We start from the raw sequence: 21,486 nt of genomic DNA, 5'->3' as shown, positions 1-21,486 counted from the left end.
CCTTTAGAGACACCTTTAGACTGGCAATGCTCTTGAGTCAAATAGAGGATCCAGATTTTGAGTGTTAAGTAAATAGCCCATAGAATGAATATCCTCTTGGTGGAAGAAGAGAGGGCCACTTCACCCCTAATCCCCATTTCCCCATATCTTTTCTGGAAAGCATGACACCTGTTCATAGTAATTTTGGGCTGGTAGAGCTATGACATGCTGCACTAAGATGACGAAATAATATAATGTAGCTTTTACCTTGCCAAGAAGTAGAGCAATTTAATACTCTGGGGGTTACAGGGGCATTTAGAGACTCAGAAAGTCACACAACACTACAATGGCTGCATTTTTGGGTGGCTGGGGGTGACAGTCCCTCACTAGCCATGCTTTTGTTCCATTAAGATGACATTTTGGACTTTTTATTGCTAATTTTGATGTAGAGGACAAGGTAGTGTTTTAAAATGTTATCCACCCTGAGTACATTTTTAAGGGAAAAAACTGGATTTTCAAAAACAATATTCTGAGAAATATAGGTAGAATCTAAGGGGCAAGTAATGTAGTATAGTTCCTCCAGGTCCACATGGAACCAATGGATCACATGATTCCAACTCTTGTATTACCAGAACTCTTCTCAAGAGACTCTTCCATCTGGAGGAGCAAACTTGAAATCTCAGTCATGGTACTGAACATGCTTTGTATAATTAAATAATAAGTCATGTGTGTCATATCCTGTTATAATAAAATCTAAAATTGAACTAAAATGCTCTTAAACATACTCTTTAAATAATTGTGGGCATGTATTGAAAACATTTCTGCCATTGAGTGGGCAATTATAATCATAGTAATACTTCTTATCGTCATTAGGTTGATGTCACCTGGTTTTATTCAAATTGTTTGATGGATACATGTGGTTGCAACCAGGGAGGAGACTGTGAATGTTTCTGCACAAGTGTTGCAACATATGCACACCAATGTTGTCAACAAGGAATTATGGTGGATTGGAGATCTCCTAGACTGTGTCGTAAGTATGATAATTATGGCATTTTTTCTTGATGTCTTAGTTTTTAGACCTGTTTGTTTGGGGCACCAATTCAGAAAATTGCATTGAATAGACTGCATCAACTCTAGTTTCTTAGATATGTTTATGATTTTCTGTGGATGAGAAGGTGTCTACTTGTGTATGACATATGTTCTGTATCTCAAAAAGTTCAGCATTCCCTTGCACACTCACTTGCTTGGGTATATGGGAGTGGAGAACAGGAGGTCTCCTAGCAGGACAGACACCATAAGATCAATGGCTTCAGCTCTCCCCATTTCCCTTGCTCTCCTTCTTTCATCACTGTGATTGTACCTTGGTTTTCTCCTCCTCCCTTTTCCTTTTGCACTCCCTTCATCTGCCTTCAAAACTTGTGTACCACCCACTGTTGCTCTTCGTACTCCTACATCCCATCCCCTTCCCACCCAAGTGAGTTCATGAAGGAGTACATGTGTGCACCATCCCTCCTTGTGTTCCTCTGTGTCATCCTCTTACCCCTACCTGTCCACTCAAGTAAGTGAGTGAGGGAATATTTACATGTATCCTTCCGCTTCATGCTGCTCCCAACCTATCCCACTCAGCCACCTACTCTGTTTGGTCCGCTGAACACGTGAGTACATGTGTGCATGCCCCTTTGCTCCTTGTACTCCTCCCATGCCCTTCCTCATCCCATCTACACATCTGAATTTGTGATTGAGATAAGGAGGGCATGCATGCATGGGGGCTGTCGGTAAGACCTGTGATGTTGTGATTTGAGCATGTCGGTGATCACACACTGCTTATATAAGCTGCTTTCCTAGAAAGTGTGGTTTATTCCATACTGTTTCATTTTAAACAACAACTCAAAACAGTTTTTCATGTGAACTTTTTAAGCATACAGAACCATTTATGTATACAAAATGCATAGCCTTTTCTATAAACAAAAGTAAAAACACAGATTGTCATTCATTTTTAGGGGTTTTTAGAAATTCATTTTTAGCTAAATGATAACCATGGGACTGGTGTAATGTTTAATATGTTTTATGTTTATGTTATATGGGTTGTTGTAGGTTTTTCCGGGCTATATGGCCATGTTCTGGAGGCAATTTTTCTCCTGACGTTTCGCCTGCATCTATGGCAAGCATCCTCAGAGGTAGTGAGGTCTGTTGGCAGTAGGAAAAATGGGTTTATATATCTATGGAATGACCAGGGTGAGACAAAAGACTTTTGTCTGCTGGGGCTAGCTGTGAATGTTTCAGCTGATCACCTTGATTTGCATTCAATGGCCTGGAAGCGCCTGGGGGGAATCTCTTGTTGAGAGTGATTTTATGTGCCTGTTTGTTTCCCCTCTGCTGTTTTGCTGTTGTAATTTTTGGGTTTTTTAATACTGGTAGCCAGATTTTGTTCATCTTCATGGTTTCCTCCTTTCTGTTGAAATTGTCCACATGCTTGTGGATTTCAATGGCTTCTCTGTGTAGTCTGACATGGTGGTTGTGAGAGTAGTCCAGCACTTCTGTGTTCTCAAATAATATGCTGTTTCCAGGTTGGTTCATCAGGTGCTCTGCTATGGCTGATTTCTCTGGTTGGAGTAGTTTGCAGTGCCTTTTATGTTCCTGGGCGCTGCGTTTGGTGGTCCCTATGTAGACTTGTCCACAGCTGCATGGTACACGGTAGACTCCTTCAGAGGTGAGAGGATCCCTCTTGTCCTTTGCTGAACGTAGCATTTGTTGGATTTTCTTGGTGGGTCTGTAAGTGGTTTGTATGTTGTGTTTCCTCATCAGTTTCCCTATCAGTTTATGTTATATGTTTCTTTGTCTAGTTTTATTGGTTTTAATTCATATATATATATATATATAGTTATGTTATGTATTGCTTTTATATGTATGTTCGGCATTGAATTTTTGCCATTTTGCTTTGTTGTACACCACTCTGAGTCCCCCCAGGGGTCAGAAGAGCACTGTAGAAATGCAATAAATAAATAATAATAAATTTGTTTTCAGTGTCTGTGAGATGAAGGAGTACTAAAAAGGAAAGTATATTCAAAGAGATAGCCGTGTTAGATTGCTTTATCAGTAAAAGATGCTCAGGAATGCAGTTACACCTGGTTTATTCCATCATTAGAATCCGTGTTTAAATATCTACAGTTAGAAGGATGCCAGAGAGAACAACAAAGAAACTTGTTTAAGTATAGAACTTTTTAAAACTAAATCATGTTAAGCTTTAATTACAGTTAATACAGTAGGAGCTCCTGGTGGTGCAATGGGTTCAACCCATGTGCTGGCAGGACTGATGACCAACAGGTCAGAGGTTCAAATTTGGGGAGGGTGCAGATGAGCTCCCTCTGTCAGCTTTAGTTCCCAAGTGAAACATGAGAGAAGCCTCCCACAAGGGTGGTAAAACATCAAAACATCCGGGTGTCCCCTGGGCAACATTCTTGCAGATGGCCAATTCTCTTACACCAGAAGCGACTTGCAGTTTCTCAAGTCACTCCTGACACACACAAAAAAGTTAATACAGGATACATTTTTGGATATTTGTATGATCAGTCATTTAATGAATTTGTATAGTTTTACATTCAGATTATTATTCCTTTTTGTACATATGAATCTTCTAATAGCTATTTTGTGTGATGAGAAGCACAGCTAAGTTAATGTTTATCCACTAGAGGTCATAGAAGGATAATTATCCTGCTTAATAAAGATGATTCTTCATTCTGTAGCAGATACATTATTCAGTGTATGACTCCTTGTAGACAGTTAATAGAACTTTTAAATTCATGTTGCTACTTTTAATTTTGTGTTTCAGTTTGAGTGAAACTGAAATTTGGATAGATAAATGTACATGTGTATATGAAGCACAATACCGGCTTGTTGCATTCCTAATGGCTGTTGCTAACTATTTGTTTTTTTCTTCTTTAGCTTATGATTGTGAATATATCAATAAAGGTAAGCAATTGATGTGGGCTGATAATAAATAACTTCAATATTCATTCATATCTTTTCAAAAACTAGCATCTTATCCAGATTTGAATGATTGATTAAAGATATAGATATGGATGTCTTAAGCTACTGTTTATTATGGTACTGAAACCCCTAAGATTTTTCTTCGTAATTTGATCAACAGAACTATTTTGCCAATTTCAGAATAATATTCCTGATCTCTCCATCTGGTAGCTCATTCTCTTAACAATATTTCAGTTGAAAAGGGTGAAAGGCTGAAAAGGCAAGGGAGTGTGTGAAAATAAGAAAAATAATATAGTTTTAATTTACTATATCTATTACTTCTTGAAAATTTTACAGCATTGTCAAGGGAGTATGTCTTCAGGATGCCTGTTATGCTTTTAAGGCAACACCAACAACCTATATCTGTATTTGCCTATTTTTTGGTCCTGTTGAAATCTCCATCTTGTTTATTGCCTCGTTTTGGAGTCATATCTTAACATTTTGAGGGCAGCTATATCATGATGCTGGACCTCAGAATTATAAGTTACTCCTATTTGCCTTTACTGCTGGGCAGAAGAAAAATAATGCTAAAATATAATTTGGAGTTGGTAGGAATATGTTCTTGTATCTGTGCTTTTCTGAAGGGCCTCAGGAGGGAGCTCATTTGTAAGCTATAGAAATTGTTAGTGACCCATTTTGCTATGACAAAGAAGGGAAAAAAAGGCATCAGAGGTAGCAACTTTGCATAGTTTTTATGAGTTCAACTTTGCATAGTTTTTATGAGTTCATTTAGTTTGTTCTTTTGAATTTATAGGAACCTTTTCATGGATAGTTTAGCCAATCTACTATTTACAGAACGTACAAGCCATCTGCAATTTAATTTATTGGCTTATGTTTCTGTGATTTTTAAGAATGTATATATGTGCTAAATCCAGGCACGTTGTTATGACAGAAAATGCAGAGGTCAGTGGTTAAAGTGGGGAAATTAACTCATGAAGATGAATGTTTTTTGGAAAAAAAATTACTACCACAGCCTTATTATCTATTAATAGACTTCCTCAAAATAGTTTTAAAAAGGTGGGCAACAGGTGGTCTTGGGGCAAAACAACTATTAGATTTAATCAGTATAGTTGATCATGGATAATGATAGGAGGGTGATATTCCACCAATATCTGTAGGGTTGCATGTTTCTCCAGTCCCTCCAAATGAGTTTTGAGTGTAACTGGGCAGGAAGAAATTCCCTAAACCAAGTCTAAGGGTAAGTGTGAGGAAGCTTTATTCCCATCATAAAATGTGTGTCTCTGAACAGCTTTGATGTAGAGTATAGGGTTACAGCCGGTGTTGGATGGGGTTACACTCCCCCTGAAGACACAGGTTCGCAGCTTGGGTGTGATCCTGGATTCATCGCTGAGCCTGGAACACCAGGTTTCGGCGGTGACCAGGGGAGTATTTGCACAGCTCAGGCTCGTGCGCCAGCTGCGCCCGTACCTTGGGAAGTCTGACTTGGCCACGGTAGTCCACGCACTGGTTACATCCCGTATAGATTACTGCAATGCTCTCTACGTGGGGTTGCCTTTGAAGACGGCTCGGAAGCTACAAATGGTCCAACGATCGGCAGCCAGGTTGTTAACAGGAGCGGCACTCAGGGAGCACACCACTCCTCTGTCACGCCAGCTCCACTGGCTGCCAATTTGCTACCGGGCACAATTCAAAGTGCTGGCTTTAGCCTTTAAAGCCCTAAACGGTTCTGGCCCGACCTATCTGTCCGAACGCATCACCCCCTATGAACCAGTTAGGACATTAAGATCGTCCGGGGAGGCCCTGCTCTCGATCCCGCCAGCCTCACAAGCACGGCTGGCGGGGACGAGAGACAGGGCCTTCTCAGTGGTGGCCCCTCGGCTGTGGAACGCCCTTCCCGCAGACGTTAGATCGGCCCCCTCCCTGCTGGCGTTCAGGAGAAGAGTGAAGACCTGGCTCTTTGAACAGGCATTCAATTAAGTAGTGCAATCAATTGACTGAGTTTGGAACTTGGAATTTGGAACTTGGAATAATGGACGAGGAGATCGGATTATGACTTTACTGATGAGACGTGTTGGATTAGTTATATGGATGTATTGATGTCATGTTGATTTACTGATGTATTGTTGTATTGTGTTAGTTGCTTCAGTTATTGTTTAAATGTTAATGCTAATGCTGTGCACTTTGTATATTGACCTGTTGTAAACCGCACTGAGTCGCCTGCGGGCTGAGATAGTGCGGTATACAAATAAAGTAAATAAATAAATAATAAATAAATAAAATTGTGCCATCTACCTCCCCATGATAACAACAGAGGGAATGACACATTTCAGCTTTATTTTATTTTATTTTGCATATTTGTATCCCATCCTCACCCCCGAGGGGGGGGGGGGGGGCTCAGGGTGGCTTACAGCAGGCAACCATTTGATGCCATCAAATAAAGTCATAAATAACAATTACAGATAAAACAGTAATTAAAACATTAATAATTAAACATTGATTTAAAATCACGCAAATCAGTTTTACATATTTGGAGATTAATATATAAGGAAGTACTCTAACAGTTATATTTCCCTTTTATATATGTAAATAGTTTGACGATAAGCCTATAGAGATATCATAGCTCCCATGTAAGAGGTTTTGTGTGCATCATAGTTCATACAGAGTTTTGTGAAGTTTGTTGATTAATGGTGCTGTTTTCATTACTGTGTTAAGGCTGACCTAATAAACATGTGAGGCAGAAGCATTTGTGGCATTCAACAGGAAATGTAACCTTGCCTTCTCTTGATAGTTCTAGGAAAGGGTCCTTACAGGCTGGCCAGCTACTTGGACAGAGAAGTTGCAGTCGCAGCCAACCTACTGGATGGTTCTGTTTTTCCAGCAAGAGGAGATGGCATTGCTTCTGGAGATGCTGTGAATTTTATGTTGACATCAGGATTGTATAAGTTCAAAGCACATGGTAAACTCACAATCACTGTAACGTTTGTCAAATCTTTGCGGATAGTGCTTGAATCAGAAATATTGTGCCTATGAGTACAAAATGCTGGGCACAAGCAACAGAAGAAAGATTTTATTTTTGGCCCCTTCTGGTGAACATTCAAACACATCTTGGCTGATCTACTATGGTATTTGCAATAAAAAGAAATAGGCTCAATTAGCCTTGTTTTAATCCAGAAAGTTTTTTTACATTGTTATGTATGTCCTAACAGTACAACAGTGGCTTCTACCTGGATTAGAATTTTAAAAGTTTTGCTAAGAGGGAGAATTAAACGTTCCTTTACACTTTTCAGTAGCTCATCAGAAAAAAGGCCTTCTGCCAAGGTCTGCACTCAGTGAGTGGTTTTTTACAAGGCTGTTGCTGGTTTATAAATAGTCTGATACTTTGGCTTTCAGATCAACAACTATGCAGACCTAGCAGTATTTAACATTTAGTGGGGCAAGAACAGAGACAGAAAGCCCTGGAAAAAATCTGGAAACTGGCAATAGCTTATCAGCTGTGGAATTAATGAAGTACAAACGGCTAGGTCAACCAAGTTCACAGTATAGTTGCATGGTGAGACTGTGGTTAACTGAGAAGACACAAGTGATGGCAAATAATATTGTAGGATTAGTTACTGCATCACTTCTCATGTTCCATTCTTGTAATGTGTGTAGTGAGCATCTAGGTAACAATAAAAACTCTGATTCTTTGTGACGATTGAAAGAAGGGAAAGATGATTCTTGGATACATATTGGCATCACCTCCAGAAGTATGCTTCAAGCTTGTGTGACTTTTGAAAGAAAATGAGTTCTTGTATGAATTTGAAGAATTTAAGCAACAGAAATCTCTGATGAATAGTTTTTAAATTGCTTTGACTTTTACACAGGTATACAGTACTTTGATGTGAGAATGATGAAAAACAGTTTTTGTTTTTCTAATAGAAATGCAGAATTTAGCAATTTGTCTTTCTGAGCGAGCCCAAAAGTGTAGGGAATCAAGGACATGTCAAAGGCTTTTATGGTTGGAATCACTGGGTTTTTGTAAGTTTTTCAATCTGTATGATCATGTTCCAGAAACCTTCTTTCCTGATGTTTCACCTGCATTTATAGTAGGCATCTACAAAGGTTGTGAGGTCTGTTGGAAACCAGGAAAATGGGATTTGTATATCTGTGGAATATCCGGGGTGGGAGAAAGAAGTCTTGTCTGTTGGAGGTAGGTGTAAATGTTTCAATTGGTCACCTTGATTAGCATATAATAGCCTAGCAGTTTTAAGGTGTGACTTCTTACTACCCCGGGGGAAACCTTTGTTGAGAGGTGATTAGCTGTCCCTGATTGTTTCTTGACTGGAATTCCCCTGTTTTTGAGTGTTGTTCTTTATTTACTGTTATTATTTTAGAGATTTTTAATATGGTAGCCAGATTTTGTTCATTTTCATGGTTTCTTCCTTTCTGTTGAAATTGTCCACATGCTTGTGGATTTTAATGGCTTCTTTGTATAGTCTAACATGGTAGTTGTTAGAGTGGTTCAGCATTTCTGTGTTCACAAATAATATGCTGCATCCAAATTGGCTCATTAGGTGCTCTGCTGTGGCTGACTTCTCTGGTTGAAGTAGTCCTCAGTGCCTTTCATGTTCCTTGATTCGTGTTTGGGCATTGCTGTGTTTGGTGGTTCCTATGTAGACTTGTCCACAGATGCATGGTATATGGTTGACTCCTGCAGAGGTGAATGTAGAATTTGTTGGATTTTCTTAGTGAGTCTGTAGATAGTTTGTAGTTTGTGTTTCCTCATCACTTTGCCTATGTGGTCAGTGGTTCCCTTGATGGCAAGAACACTTTTCCTTTGGATGGATCTTTGTCTTTACTCTTGTGGTTTGTCCTTGGTCTTGCAGCTCTTCTGATGTCTGAGGTGGAGTATTCATTGGCCTGTAAAGCCCAGTTTATGTGGTTCAGATCATCTTGGAGGAGATGGGGTTCACAGATTCTTTTTGCACGGTCTGCCAAAGCTTTAATTGTGCTTAATTTTTTACTTGGGTGATGGTTGGAGTTTTTATGTAAGTATCTATCCATATGTGTAGGTTTTCTGTAAATGGTGTGACCCAGGTTTTGATCTCGTTTGTGGATGACTAGGATATCTAAAAATGGCAGTTTTCCTTCATTTTCTTTTTCCATGGAGAATTGGATGTTTGGATAGATGCTGTTGAGGTAGTCCAGGAACTTGGCTAGTTCTTCTTCTCCATGGCTCCAAATAGTGAAGGTGTCATCCACATATCTGAACAATATAGTGTGCTTTTTGTTGCTGTTTCCAGGGCTTGTTTTTCAAAGTGTTCCATGTAGAAATTTGCTATGACTGGGCTGAGAGGGTTCCGCATCGCTACTCCATCTTTCTGTTTATAGAATTCATTGTCCCAGTGGAAGTAGCTTGTGGTGAGGCAATGGGGAAACAGAGCTGTGATGTTTTCTGGGAACTTGTTGATTAGTGTGATGGTGTCTGCTACCGGGACCTTGGTAAATACAGATACCACATTGAAGCTGGTCAGTTTATCGTTTGTGTTGAGCTTTAGGTTGCCGTTCTTGATGTAGTGCATAGTCAGCCCAATTTGAGATGCCACAGATGCAGGCAAAACATCAGGAGGGAATGCTTTTGAAACATACAGCCTGAAAAACTTACAAAAACTCACATACTTGGATTCTGCTCACTCCCACCTCCTCCATCGAACAGATGCCTAAGGGAAACATTCTGAGCTATAGTATTGAAATATTTCTTATGAAAGCAAGGTATAGGCCCCGTTTGTATGATCAATTATTGTATTTTTCTGGGAAATATGTGGGTGAAATTAGATTGTGCATAATTTAAGTTATATGTACAGATTCTGAATAAATATTATGGCCCTTGGATAGATGTCCCAAAATATCTTGGATAGGGCATACTCATGGCACTCCCATTTATATGCTTGCCCTTGATCAAGAGAGGGAATGTTTTGGCCCCCATGTCATGAATATCAGTGTAATTATAACACTGGAAGTACTGGTAGTTTATGCTGGGTATACTAGTTTTCTGACTAGAGTACATAAGCAAGAATATGTCCAAAGTTTTCTGCAGTTGGGAGTCACTGAATAAATAAATGTTGTCATCTTGGAAAATTAGATGATATTCCAAAGTACTGAACAGTACATCATGCAACATCTGTTTAGTGGAGATTATTTGTTCTTTCTGCAGGATTTCTAAAGAAACATTATCCAGCCTTGAGGGGGATAGTTGATTTTACAGTAGTTTTATGGTTATTTTAAGCAGTACAACACAATCTATGATGAAATAATATTTGGATCTACTGATGCTCATTTGGGTTTCAGTTCTGTCACCCTTCTATTTACATTGCTTTACCTTGCAAATTAAATTTACTATATACCAGTGTGTCTAGTTTTAGAAAACTGTCAAAATTCTAGAATAAAACCATATTAAAATTATAGATAATTATTTGTTCTTGATACTTAACATTACGTTTTCTGGGACAGGACAGTTACCTGATAAGGAAGAAAACAAATTAAATCAGTATTTAATTTATGTGAATAATTGTTTGTGTGGGCAAAAGAATGATTTTTTTCCATCATGAAAAGTAGAACCATTTTTTCTTATGAAACTGAAATTGTTTTGCAAAACCTAGTGTGCTGTGATGCTCTATAAAATAATGGTAGTGGAATATCTCACAGAATAGATAGTTCTGGAGTTTGTTGTTGAATATGTCTGCATCTGATTGTGCTTTTAAGAAATATAAAAAGTAATCTCCACAAATCTATTTTGGCAAAGAGAATGACATTTTTTTTTTGCTATTTGTTTTCCAGATCCAAACCTGGTTTCATTTGAAGTGGCAGAGAGACCAAATTATTTCCTTTACTTAGCTTCTAATAATACCCTGATTCTTGCCAAATGGGAAAGAAATGAAAATTTTCAGAATAGATCAACATTTACCATCCACAAAGACACATGGGTCTCAGGATATAGTTCCTTTGAATCGTTTGCAGTGCCAGGAGCCTTCCTCCACATTTCAGTGTCATCTGTGAATGTTGTTAAATACCGTCACTCTGAGGCATTCAGACTCTCTACACTTTTTAAACTTGTAGGTAAGTGCTTGTATGTGAATTGTAGTGGTAAAATTTTTTAAAATACCAAATTTCATAAGTTATATGAAATTACTTTGTTGCAAAAGAAGTGTTATTTTTGCTTATTAATGTAATGTTTCCTTAGATTATAATGACCTTGGATTACAATTCAGAATGTATATTTCTCCATTTTGTAATATAAGGACTATCTGTATTATGACTCAGACATCACTGCTCCCTTTTTCTTCTGACCAGAATATAAAATACGAACCTGTACAGGTAGAATCTAGTAGTCTCCATCCAGCTTTTTTGTTGGCATAGATAGTAAGATGTTTTAATCCTCATCATCATCATCATTGGTGATTCCTCATGTCTGAGTATGATAGCCTTCCAAGTGTAGAGTCTTGGCAGTGGGTCTGTAGGTAACTGTAGAGACTTATTCTTGATCCGCATGTTCTTCCACAGTAGGGATATCGGTTTCGAGATAGAAGGTGATTCCGATTAGGGTTGGCTTGATGCACCTTCCTCTTGACATGTTTCTCCCTTTCGTCCTGTGACTAGGCTACATAATGTTTTGGGCTGGCTTAATGGATTCTCTATTCGAGTCTTACTCTTGGTTGTCTCCTGATCATGTGGCTGCATTCATCCACATATATCTAAAAATGTTCTTGTTTCTGGTGTGCTTTCCTTAGGAAGGGGGTTATAATATTTTCAAGCAGTTTTCTGTCAAGGCCGATATTGGAAATTAGGATTCTCAGGGGACATAGTACTATGATAAGGTACAGATACTTGCCATCATCAAGTGTTTTTAATAATAATAATAATAATAAACTTTATATCCCACCACCATCTCCCCTAGGAGACTTGGGGTGGCGTACAAAGGCAATCCAAGATGTAACATATAACTAAACGGTACATGAGTGTAAAACAATATCACATAGAAATAATAAAAAACCCACTATCAACACATATAATATAAAATACAATAGCACAATTTTAAAACACCTTTTTACCTTTTGATTCTCAACACTAAACAGGAACAGTTTTCAAAGATGTAGCATTGTTGCTCTATGAAAAAGGACAAAAAGTATTGTGGCAACATTAAGTCTAACAGGTTTATTTTTTGTATAAAAAAAATGCACAGATTTACAACAGGAACTCCATGCCCTCAGTGTTCTTGTTTTCCCAAAGACAGTAGCAGAAAAGGTTGTTAACTCCTCTTGATGGTTACACTTCTGAAGCAAATGAATAAAACTGCTTCATGACACAGAGAAGTTCAGGATTTCCTAGTGGATGACAGATTCCAAACATTCTGATTACAGAGTGGTGAATAACACTCATGATGAGCATTAGTCATTAAGATGGTATGGTTATTCTGGCCATTACTAGAGTTGCACATCTTTGACCCAGAAAACTGCTTCACATTCCTCAGAAGAACTTGGTTCTTTAAGATTTTGGCACGATGAGTTTTCTGCCCATATTAACAGTTACAGGGTTATTTGATGTACTGTCAATTTAAAGTTCAGTTGTAATATAATGAATATATTTTTCAAGGGCTAGGAAAGAAACAGAAGAATTAATGTAGGAGGAAGGTAGAAAGCAGATGGGAAGAGAAGCTCCAAAAGTACAGCAGAAGGGGGAGACGTAGGAAAAAAAAGGTAAAGTGGAAGGACGAATAGTAGGAAAAGCAGGAGCCAAACAGCTAGAGTCACCATCTTTTTGGTGGCACTCCATTGAAGTCCCTGTCTCTTTCCTCCCTCCCTTCTCCAAGCTTTCTTTGTCTTTCTCTTGCTTGTGTTTCAGCTGAATTGGTGCAGGGTGGGGTTAGCATTCTGGCCCCTCTCCATGCCCCAACCAAAAACAAACAAGAGAAATATAAGATCTGTAAGGGAGCTGGGAATATAAAAAAAGTTTTAGTATGGGAGTTCCCAGGAAATATGGAAGAGTTGGTCACTCTGTCCATCATTCTTGGAGACAGCATATTTCATTGTCAAATAGCTCTTACTCTTAGGAAGTTCTTCCTAATGTTGAGGTAGATCTTTTCCTGCAATTTGAATCCATTCTTCTATGTCCTACCCTCCAGAGCAGCCGAAAACAAGCTTGCCCCTTCCTTAATATGAGATCTTTTCAAATATTTAAACATGGCTATCATGTCCCCTCTCAACTTTCTCTTCTCCAAGCTAAACATACTCAGCTCCCTCTTTTCTCCTCCCAGGGCTTGAGTACCAAACCTCTGAGCATTTTGGTTAGCCTTTTCTGGACTCATTCTAGCCTGTCAATATCCTTGAATTGTGGGGCCAGAACTGGACATAGCATTCCAGATGAATTCTGACCAAAGCAGAATAGAGTGGGACTGTTATCTCAGACAGATACTGTACTGCTGTTGATGTAGCCTAGAATCGCCTTGGCTGTTGACTCATGTTCAGCTTGTGGTCTAGATACTAGGCCTGGGTAACAACGGAAAAATTTGTTTCTAATATCGTTTCGTTTTTAGGGTGCCTCAGCGTTTTGTATTTAAAAATATATCCGAAATTTTCCATAAAAAAAGTTTGGTATTTACGAAATTTCGTTAATATTTACAAAACGTTTTGTAAAGATGGCGCCCGCGGTTGCGCATGCGCAAAGCATTAACGAAATTTCCACAGGGCAGACAACAAACTGGGTGAAACTGCTTTTGTTTCACCAAAGACAAATGTGCACTGTATTCCTTTTTTTTTTAATATTTTAATTTTTTAAAAATATTTTTAATATTTTAATATTTTTAATATTTTAATTTTTTTAAAAATATTTTTTAAAGGAAAATTAACAAAATGCAAAAACAGCCACAGGGCACACAACAAACTGGGTGAAACTGCTTTTGTTTCACCAAAGATGTGCACTGTATTCCTTTTTTTTCAATATTTTTTCAATATTTTTTAATTTAATTATTATTATTTTTTAATAATAATAAAAATATTTGGCAGAAAATGGTTGCCAAAAAGAGCCACAGGGCAAACAGACTGAGACTCCCCGCTGCTCCCAGCTCCGTCCCACCCTCCTGAGTCCTGGCTCTCCCGAGTCAACTTAGAAACACAGCAAATAGAAAGCAAACCTCCCGCACCTCCCGGCTCCGCACCTCAGCCCATACTGAGCAATGTGGCCACGCGGAGCCGCTTTTAAAGGGCAGCCCGCCCAATCAGGAGAACCCACAGGGCAATCAGCTCCGTGGGTTCTTCTGATTGGCTCCCGGAGCTCCCAGCAAGCATCTAGCCATCTTACGTATTTCCGAAATGGACGGAAATACAAAAATATTTGGCGCATGCTGTTTCGATTTTGAAAATACACTTCCGGGTTTGGAAAAAAGTTTGATATTGTTTCGTATATGGGAAATTAAGGAAAAAAAATGATATACAAAATTAACGAACGAAACCGCCCAGCCAAACCCTACTAGATACATCTCACATGTACTCTTATCAAGCTTGGTTTTTCTCATCCTGTATTTATGCATGTCATTATTTCTGCCTAAGTGTAATACATTACATTTCTTCCTGTTGAAAGTTAAATTAGGCCCAGCTCCCTAATCTACTAAAGTGATAGATAAATGCTACAAATATTTTTCTGTAGGGACAATCCCTTTATAGTTTACAGCATACCAATGTGGCCTTAAAGAGAGACCTAAGGAGCTTAGTCAGTCTCATTTCTCTCAATTTGTATCCTAGAATCTTATTTTGAGTGACCTTTAGGTTTCCAGTCTGGATCAAATGCTGCCTTCTGTAAAACATCTGTTTCCTAAGGCTCATGCATCATTTGATTTGAAGGTGGAGTAGAGTTCCACCACACTTATGACCTGACTTCTTCTATGTCCCTGACTACAGAATGAATGGAGAGGCTAGGCATTCAGTAGATTAAGTTAGATCTTTAGGCCTTTTTGCCCCCAACCTGCACTGGTGTCAATTAGAGTTAACCTGTTCCTAGAAGAAAGTATGTTTCTCAGGGATCTGTAACCCTTCATGGCAAATAATCAAAATTTCATTTTCTCATTGCCAAATGCTTGTTTACTGCCTAACAAATTCCTTTAATCAAACTGCAAAATACCTGGAGCTATAGCTGTTACCAGGATATACATATAATTCAGAAGATATAAACATTTACAGCCATGGATCAAAATTTAAATTAAAACTCAAATGTTCTGTTTCGCCTTTAAGGGGGAAATAAGAGGCTAATATCTGTAATGGTCTTTCCTGGTGGTGCATTAACAGAGAATGATGTTTCTTTTTTAAAGTGTGAACTCCTCGCCTTCCAGTCGTGCCAAAGAATCCTATCTATGCCAGTGGAAAACTAAAACAATTTACCTCAGCAAGTGGGATCATATCAAATGATCACGAGGCATTTCATTAATCACCACATCCGAGGATTTGGGTTTCACAGTTTTATAAGCAAAGAAACATAGGGCTTGAATCTTTCTCCAGTGTTCTTTCACAGGTCCCATTGCTGATGCAGGGTAATTACATGGTCTAAAAATACAGCAGCATTTGTTTAAGTTAATGGAAAAGTTACACCAGTTCTAGAGAGCAGAGGCAAAGGCAGATTGTGTTTCCTGCTGACTATCATGAATGCTTTGCATATTAGATCAGAACTTTTCCTACTGGGAACTGCTATTCCTGAATATAAATATTGGGTGTAGTATAGGTCCTTTAAACCCACTTGACCAAAAATGTCTTGACGAATCATCTCGGTGTTCAACGAAAAATATTCAAACAGATTCTAAGGATCAGTGGCCTCTAGAATGCATCATTACTTATTAATGTTTGTATGAAACTGTTTAATTTAATTGTCTAGTTCAATACAACAAATATACCATAAATTTCAGTATGAATTCAATAATTTTAAAATATGTACATATAGTGTGACTGTTGCAGATAGTGAAGTAATAAATTGGTCAAATAATAAACTTCTTTTTCTGTGTGATTGAGAGTTAATGTATGCATGTATTACTGAAATAATTAGCATAGATTGTGCATCCTCCCTCTTATTTTATTGTGTGTCTAAACAATCAAATCAAATAATAGTAAATCCAAAAAGCATGTTTTACATAATATATGTACATTTGTGATGGAGGATTAATAATTCTATTCCTTGGACCATTCAGTAAAAGATAAATGAATCAAATGGAAAATTATATTCATTGAATCATTAATCTATATGTTAAAGTGATTTATAACTAACATTAATTTCAAAATATAAAGGTAACTAATCCTTAGATTTTTCACAACAGATGGGCAGGATTATTCCTTTTCTTTTTCAAAAGCAAAACAAGTGTAGAAAGACTTACATTATCTGTAAGAGATGAAGTAAAGTAGGAAGCGTATGGTATATTTTTGAAGTATTCCATGTTTTATTATGGAAAACAGGATTCTGTCTTTTAAAAAAAACAGCAACCCATAATCACTTGGATTTTCCTTTTTTATTGTTATGTATAAATCAGATAAATCAGTTATTAATTCTTACCTAATTGGAGCTCACAACTGGAAGTAGGTCAAGATTTTCAGGGGTTAACGATGTTGGTCTCTTGCATGGCTGTATAAGAGAATTGAATCATTTAATAAGTACTGTTTATTCCAAGAGGGACCAACTGTTTTTTTGTTTTGTTACGAAAATGTCATTTAATTTCCCTCAATCCTTTAATTTGGTCACTCTTTTGCACTTGTGCTTCTTTTCAGCAGCAGCTTCAAGTGAAATAAATGTTGCAATGTAGTGTATTGACAATTATGAATCATATCATTATCATTAAAAAAAAACCCCTTATCTGATCTTGAAGCTAAGCAGGTTCAGCTGCTTATTGTGGTTAGTCCTGGATGGGAGACCACCAATGACCACCAGGTGCTGTAGGCTATATTTTAGAGGAAGAAACTAGCAAAAGAGATTTCTGATGAAGAAAACCTCTTTAAAATCATGAGGTCTGTCAGGCAACTTGAAGGCACTCACACAATCACATTTTTATGTTTTGTTTTGTTTTGTTTTTTTAAAAAAATTCTGATGTAATTTTGGGTTACTTGGGAACTGAAGGGACGATGCAGTGGAAGCATCCTTAAGCAATAATGGTTGCCATGTTTGAGAGTGGCAAACTAATCTCACTCCCAGCTAAAACTATGAGAGATTGAAACGGTTGTGGGAACAGCGAGCCATGCAACAAGTTTGTCTCTTTGGGATGCTCATATGTCATCATCCAGCATGTAGCAATCCTTTCAGTGTTGTTTGGTCAGGAATTTGGGAAATACGTGGGGATACTGTAGACCTTTTTGTTTGGGTCTGTCTCTGTTCCAGAGAGAGTATGTTTCTTTCATAATTGATGTAGATAATTTAAGAATTATTCTTTAAGACTCTGTGGCCTGTACTATTGTTTGCTCGCTGGTTTCCGTAATTTAGTGGATTATCTATTTTTGAGATATGTAGGGTTTTTGTTTTGTTTTGTTTATTTTAGATGCTATTAGGTGATAGCATAAGGTCCTTTTGACATTACCATGCCTTTAGACATCAGCAGCAAGAGAAGCCATCTAAGTGTTATACGAGTGGGTGCTACTCTTCTCAGTGGATGGTGATATAATGTTGGAATGTTCCCTTGACCCCAGTGTAAATAAATTAGCTGCAGTCTGCCTCTCTGAGATGTTTCAGATTTGCATAATTTTAAAATTCCTGATAATTGTTGATCACCTATTTCTATTTTGGGGCAAAGTCTTGGCATCTACTTGGACTGCACTAGCAATTTGTTAGTACTTATAGAGATTCTCCAAAGAGTTTATCAGGAAGCTGCTCAGAATAAAATTCAAGACTAATTTGAATTTTAGTCTTTGGATTGTTCTTTCACATTGCTTTTAAAATATCCTTTCAGTTTTATAATTATTTATTTATTTATTTATTTTGTGTACTTCTACCCCACCCTTCTCAACCCCCGAGGGGGGGCTCAGGGCGGCTTACAAAAATGCACAATTCGATGCCTACACAATAATACAAATAAACATGTAAAACAGCAATTAAAACTATTAAGACAGTTAAAACAATCAATATATATCACAGTCAATAAACCAATCTCAAGCTCAGCGTTCGCCAAGTCAGAGTCCATATTTCGTTCTACATTATCTATTCCTATCGGTCGTCGTAGTCCTTTATTCATCTGCCAGATTGCCCAAATGCCTGGTCCAAAATCCATGTTTTTAATTTCCTTCTAAAGGAAAGGAGGGATGTCACTGATCTAATTTCCCCAGGGAGAGAATTCCACAGGTGAGGGGCCACCACCGAGAAGGCCCTGCTCCTCGTCCCCGCCAATCTCGCTTGTGATAGAGGCGGGGCTGAGAGCAGGGTCTCCCCAGAAGATCTTAAACTCCAAGGCAGGACGTAGAGGGAGATCCGTTCAGACAGATACGCTGGGCCGGAACCATATAAGGTTTTGTAGGTCAAAACCAGCACTTTGAATTGTGCTCGGAATTGGATCAGCAGCCAGTGGAGCTGACATAGCAGAGGGGTGATATGCTCCCTGTATGATGCTCCGGTGACTAAGCTGGCTGCCTCCCGCTGGACTAATTGAAGTTTCCGAACAGTCTTCAAAGGCAACCCCACGTAGAGTGCATTGCAGTAATCTAATTGGGATGTAACAAGAGTGTGGACCACTGTGGCCAGATCCGACTTCCCAAGTTACGGGTGCAGCTGGCGCACAAGTTTTAATTGTGCAAAAGCTCTCCCGGCCACCACCGAGACCTGGGATTCCAGGCTCAGCGATGAGTCCAGGATCACTCCCAAGCTGCGAACCTGCGTCTTCAGGAGGAGTGTAACCCCATCTAACACAGGCTGTAACCCTATGCCCTGTTTGGCCTTACGACTGACCAGTAGGACCTCTGTCTTGTCTGGATTCAATTTCAATTTGTTAGCTCTCATCCAGTCTGACACAGCAGCCAAGCACCGGTTCAAGGTCTGGACAGCCTCCTTGGTGACAGGTGAGAAGGAGTGACAGATTTGGACATCATCTGCGTAAAGATAACACCTCATTCCGAAACTCCGAATGATCTCCCCCAGCGGCTTCATGTAGATGTTAAATAACATTGGAGACAGGATTGAACCCTGTGGGACTCCACACAGCAACGCTTGTGGGTCCGAACAGGTGTCACCCAGTAACACCTTCTGGGACCGTCCCTCAAGAAAGAATCGGAGCCATGAGGCGCCCCAAAAGGATACCATGATCAACGGTATCGAAGGCCGCTGAGAGGTCCAGCAGAACTAACAGGGACACACTCCCCCTGTCCAGTTCCCGGCGAAGATCATCTACCAAGGCGACCAAGGCTGTCTCAGTTCCATGTCCCGGCCTAAAGCCAGACTGTGCCGGGTCTAGATAATCAGTGTCTACCAGAAATCCCTGGAGTTGTGTTGCCACCACATGTTCCATGATTAGCATCTTTTGCTAATCATCCCTTAGAAATGGAAACCTGTATAACACTTAATATTTTGTAATGATGGCTTGTTAACTTGCATTAGAATCCGTCATAACTTCATGTCATTCCTAGTCTGCAGTATCTCATTTCACATAGACGCTGCTGTTTGCGAGAATCTCCATGTTGAGAGAACCCAGTCAAAATGGCAGGCCACCTTTCTATGCAAACTGGATAGATCAGAAGGGGAAACAACCTTCCACGGTCCACCCACCCAAAATCCATCCTCCCTGCATTTCTGTGAGCCAACTGCCAAAGTCAGGTGACTCACAGAAGTAGGAAGTTCTCAGCATGGTAGGCCACTGCCTCAGCCTATCATGGGACTCAAATGGGTATCACCTTTCCTCTTTCTTATCTACATAGTAGCAAAAATATGGACCCTGGTAAACAGGGATTCCAGAATGGTTAGTTGTGACCACAGTGTTTGTGAAACGTTGCGTTGACATGCCACAGAGCAGGGTTTCTTAAATTTTTCCCATTCGTGTCCCCTTTTGACCCAATAAATTGTTGTGTAACTCAAGGTATAGAATATATAAAATAGATTTGAAAATCAAACAAATCAGCATTTGCAAGGCTTGCTAAACAAGCTGATTTTCCTTACTGTGGAGTACAGATGAAGCATTTTCTGCATAGTCCACTGTAAACACTGCATGTTGTTGCTAACGGATTTGTGTAAATGGGTTTTCAGAAACCTTTTACTGTTTCTAAATTTTATGAGACCCTAACATTAAGCTAAGGGGACCCCATCTGGGGTTGTGAACCGCAGTTTAAGAAGCAGTGGCATAGGATATATGATTGTCTGACAGTTTAAGAACTGAGACCATAAATCAAAGAAGACTTGATGCCAAATAATAATAATAATAATAATAATAATAATAATAATAGCATATTGCAGGTAGAAGTCATATGTACTCTTATGTGGAAATAAATCCTCATGGCATTTACTGGAGTGGGTATAAATAAGATTGCACTCTTATGCAGTGATAGAGCTGAAATGCTGATAATTTAGGCCATTGTTAGGCTTAGAAATTTTAACATTATTTGTAATACAAGCCCCCACAATCATGATACAGAGCATAATTCAATGACCGAGTTATGTTTGAATTATGACAATCCATTTATAGTGAGGAAATTTGTTTTTTGCCTGGGATTTATTTTGAGCTGTGACTCAATTGTAGAACTGGTTTTCAGGGCATTTCCCTGAGGTGACATGCAGACTAATGATAGAAGCGGGTGGTACCATGGAGTACATGTCAAATGTCATTTCCTCACTGATAGATCCGAGTAAGGAGAGTTTCATGTTGAATATTAGATAGTTAGTATTCTCACCTGAGCTGTGGACCCTAGACCCAATATTGGGGATCTCTAGAATGGTGGTTCTGGAAAATCAGAACACATATGCTGAGACTATTGTTTCTGGCCTTTTTGGGACCAGATAATGACCCTTTCATTCTTTGAGACATTTCAGAAATTATTTATAGTTATCTTAGATCATGATCATTATTATTTACTTTTTTTGTGTGCTGGACTGTTTCTACTCTTTGCGGTTAATTTTGTCATGATTTTCTTGTAGCTGTATGCTGTTTTTGGTGGTGTAGGTTGTATTGCATTGACGTTTGCTCTATTTTGTTATAGGGTGGTTTACAAGCCAAACAAACAAATTTGATGACGTGCCATATCACTATCACAGATGTTACTATTGCCCTTGGGAAAAGTTTGTTACTTGTGTTCAGAGAATATAGAGGGGCCAGTTACAGGTCTCATGACACCCCCCCCCCCTTTGGTGCATGCCTCAATGTGACAATAGTCAGTACAGTCATTAATACACTAATGAGCTATACAAGGGCAATGCAGAAGTTACCCTAAGGAAATGTGAGAAAAGTATCTGTCACTGGGTAGTAAGGGTGACATGAGAAATACCTTTCCTGGTCTCAAGAAGGGCAACTAGCTAAATCCAATGATAGCTCTGATATCCAGGGTGGATAAAAAA

At 38.8% G+C, this 21,486-nt stretch overlaps 1 protein-coding gene across 1 annotated transcript in view; it reads left to right on the top strand.

The window, feature by feature from the left end:
- The window catches only part of OTOG (otogelin), a 141,236-nt gene that overhangs the window by 66,414 nt on the left and 53,336 nt on the right, over nucleotides 1-21,486 (top strand). Inside the window, exons 30-33 of the mRNA XM_067466655.1 lie at nucleotides 853-1,009; nucleotides 3,922-3,948; nucleotides 6,755-6,922; nucleotides 10,783-11,061. Of these exons, the coding sequence (XP_067322756.1) occupies nucleotides 853-1,009; nucleotides 3,922-3,948; nucleotides 6,755-6,922; nucleotides 10,783-11,061 (631 nt within the window). The remainder of the gene's footprint in view (nucleotides 1-852; nucleotides 1,010-3,921; nucleotides 3,949-6,754; nucleotides 6,923-10,782; nucleotides 11,062-21,486) is intronic.

The sequence above is a fragment of the Anolis sagrei genome, chromosome 1 (assembly GCF_037176765.1).
Source record: "Anolis sagrei isolate rAnoSag1 chromosome 1, rAnoSag1.mat, whole genome shotgun sequence".
Taxonomy (NCBI): domain Eukaryota; kingdom Metazoa; phylum Chordata; class Lepidosauria; order Squamata; family Dactyloidae; genus Anolis; species Anolis sagrei.
This window is presented reverse-complemented; position numbering and strand designations above follow the sequence as displayed.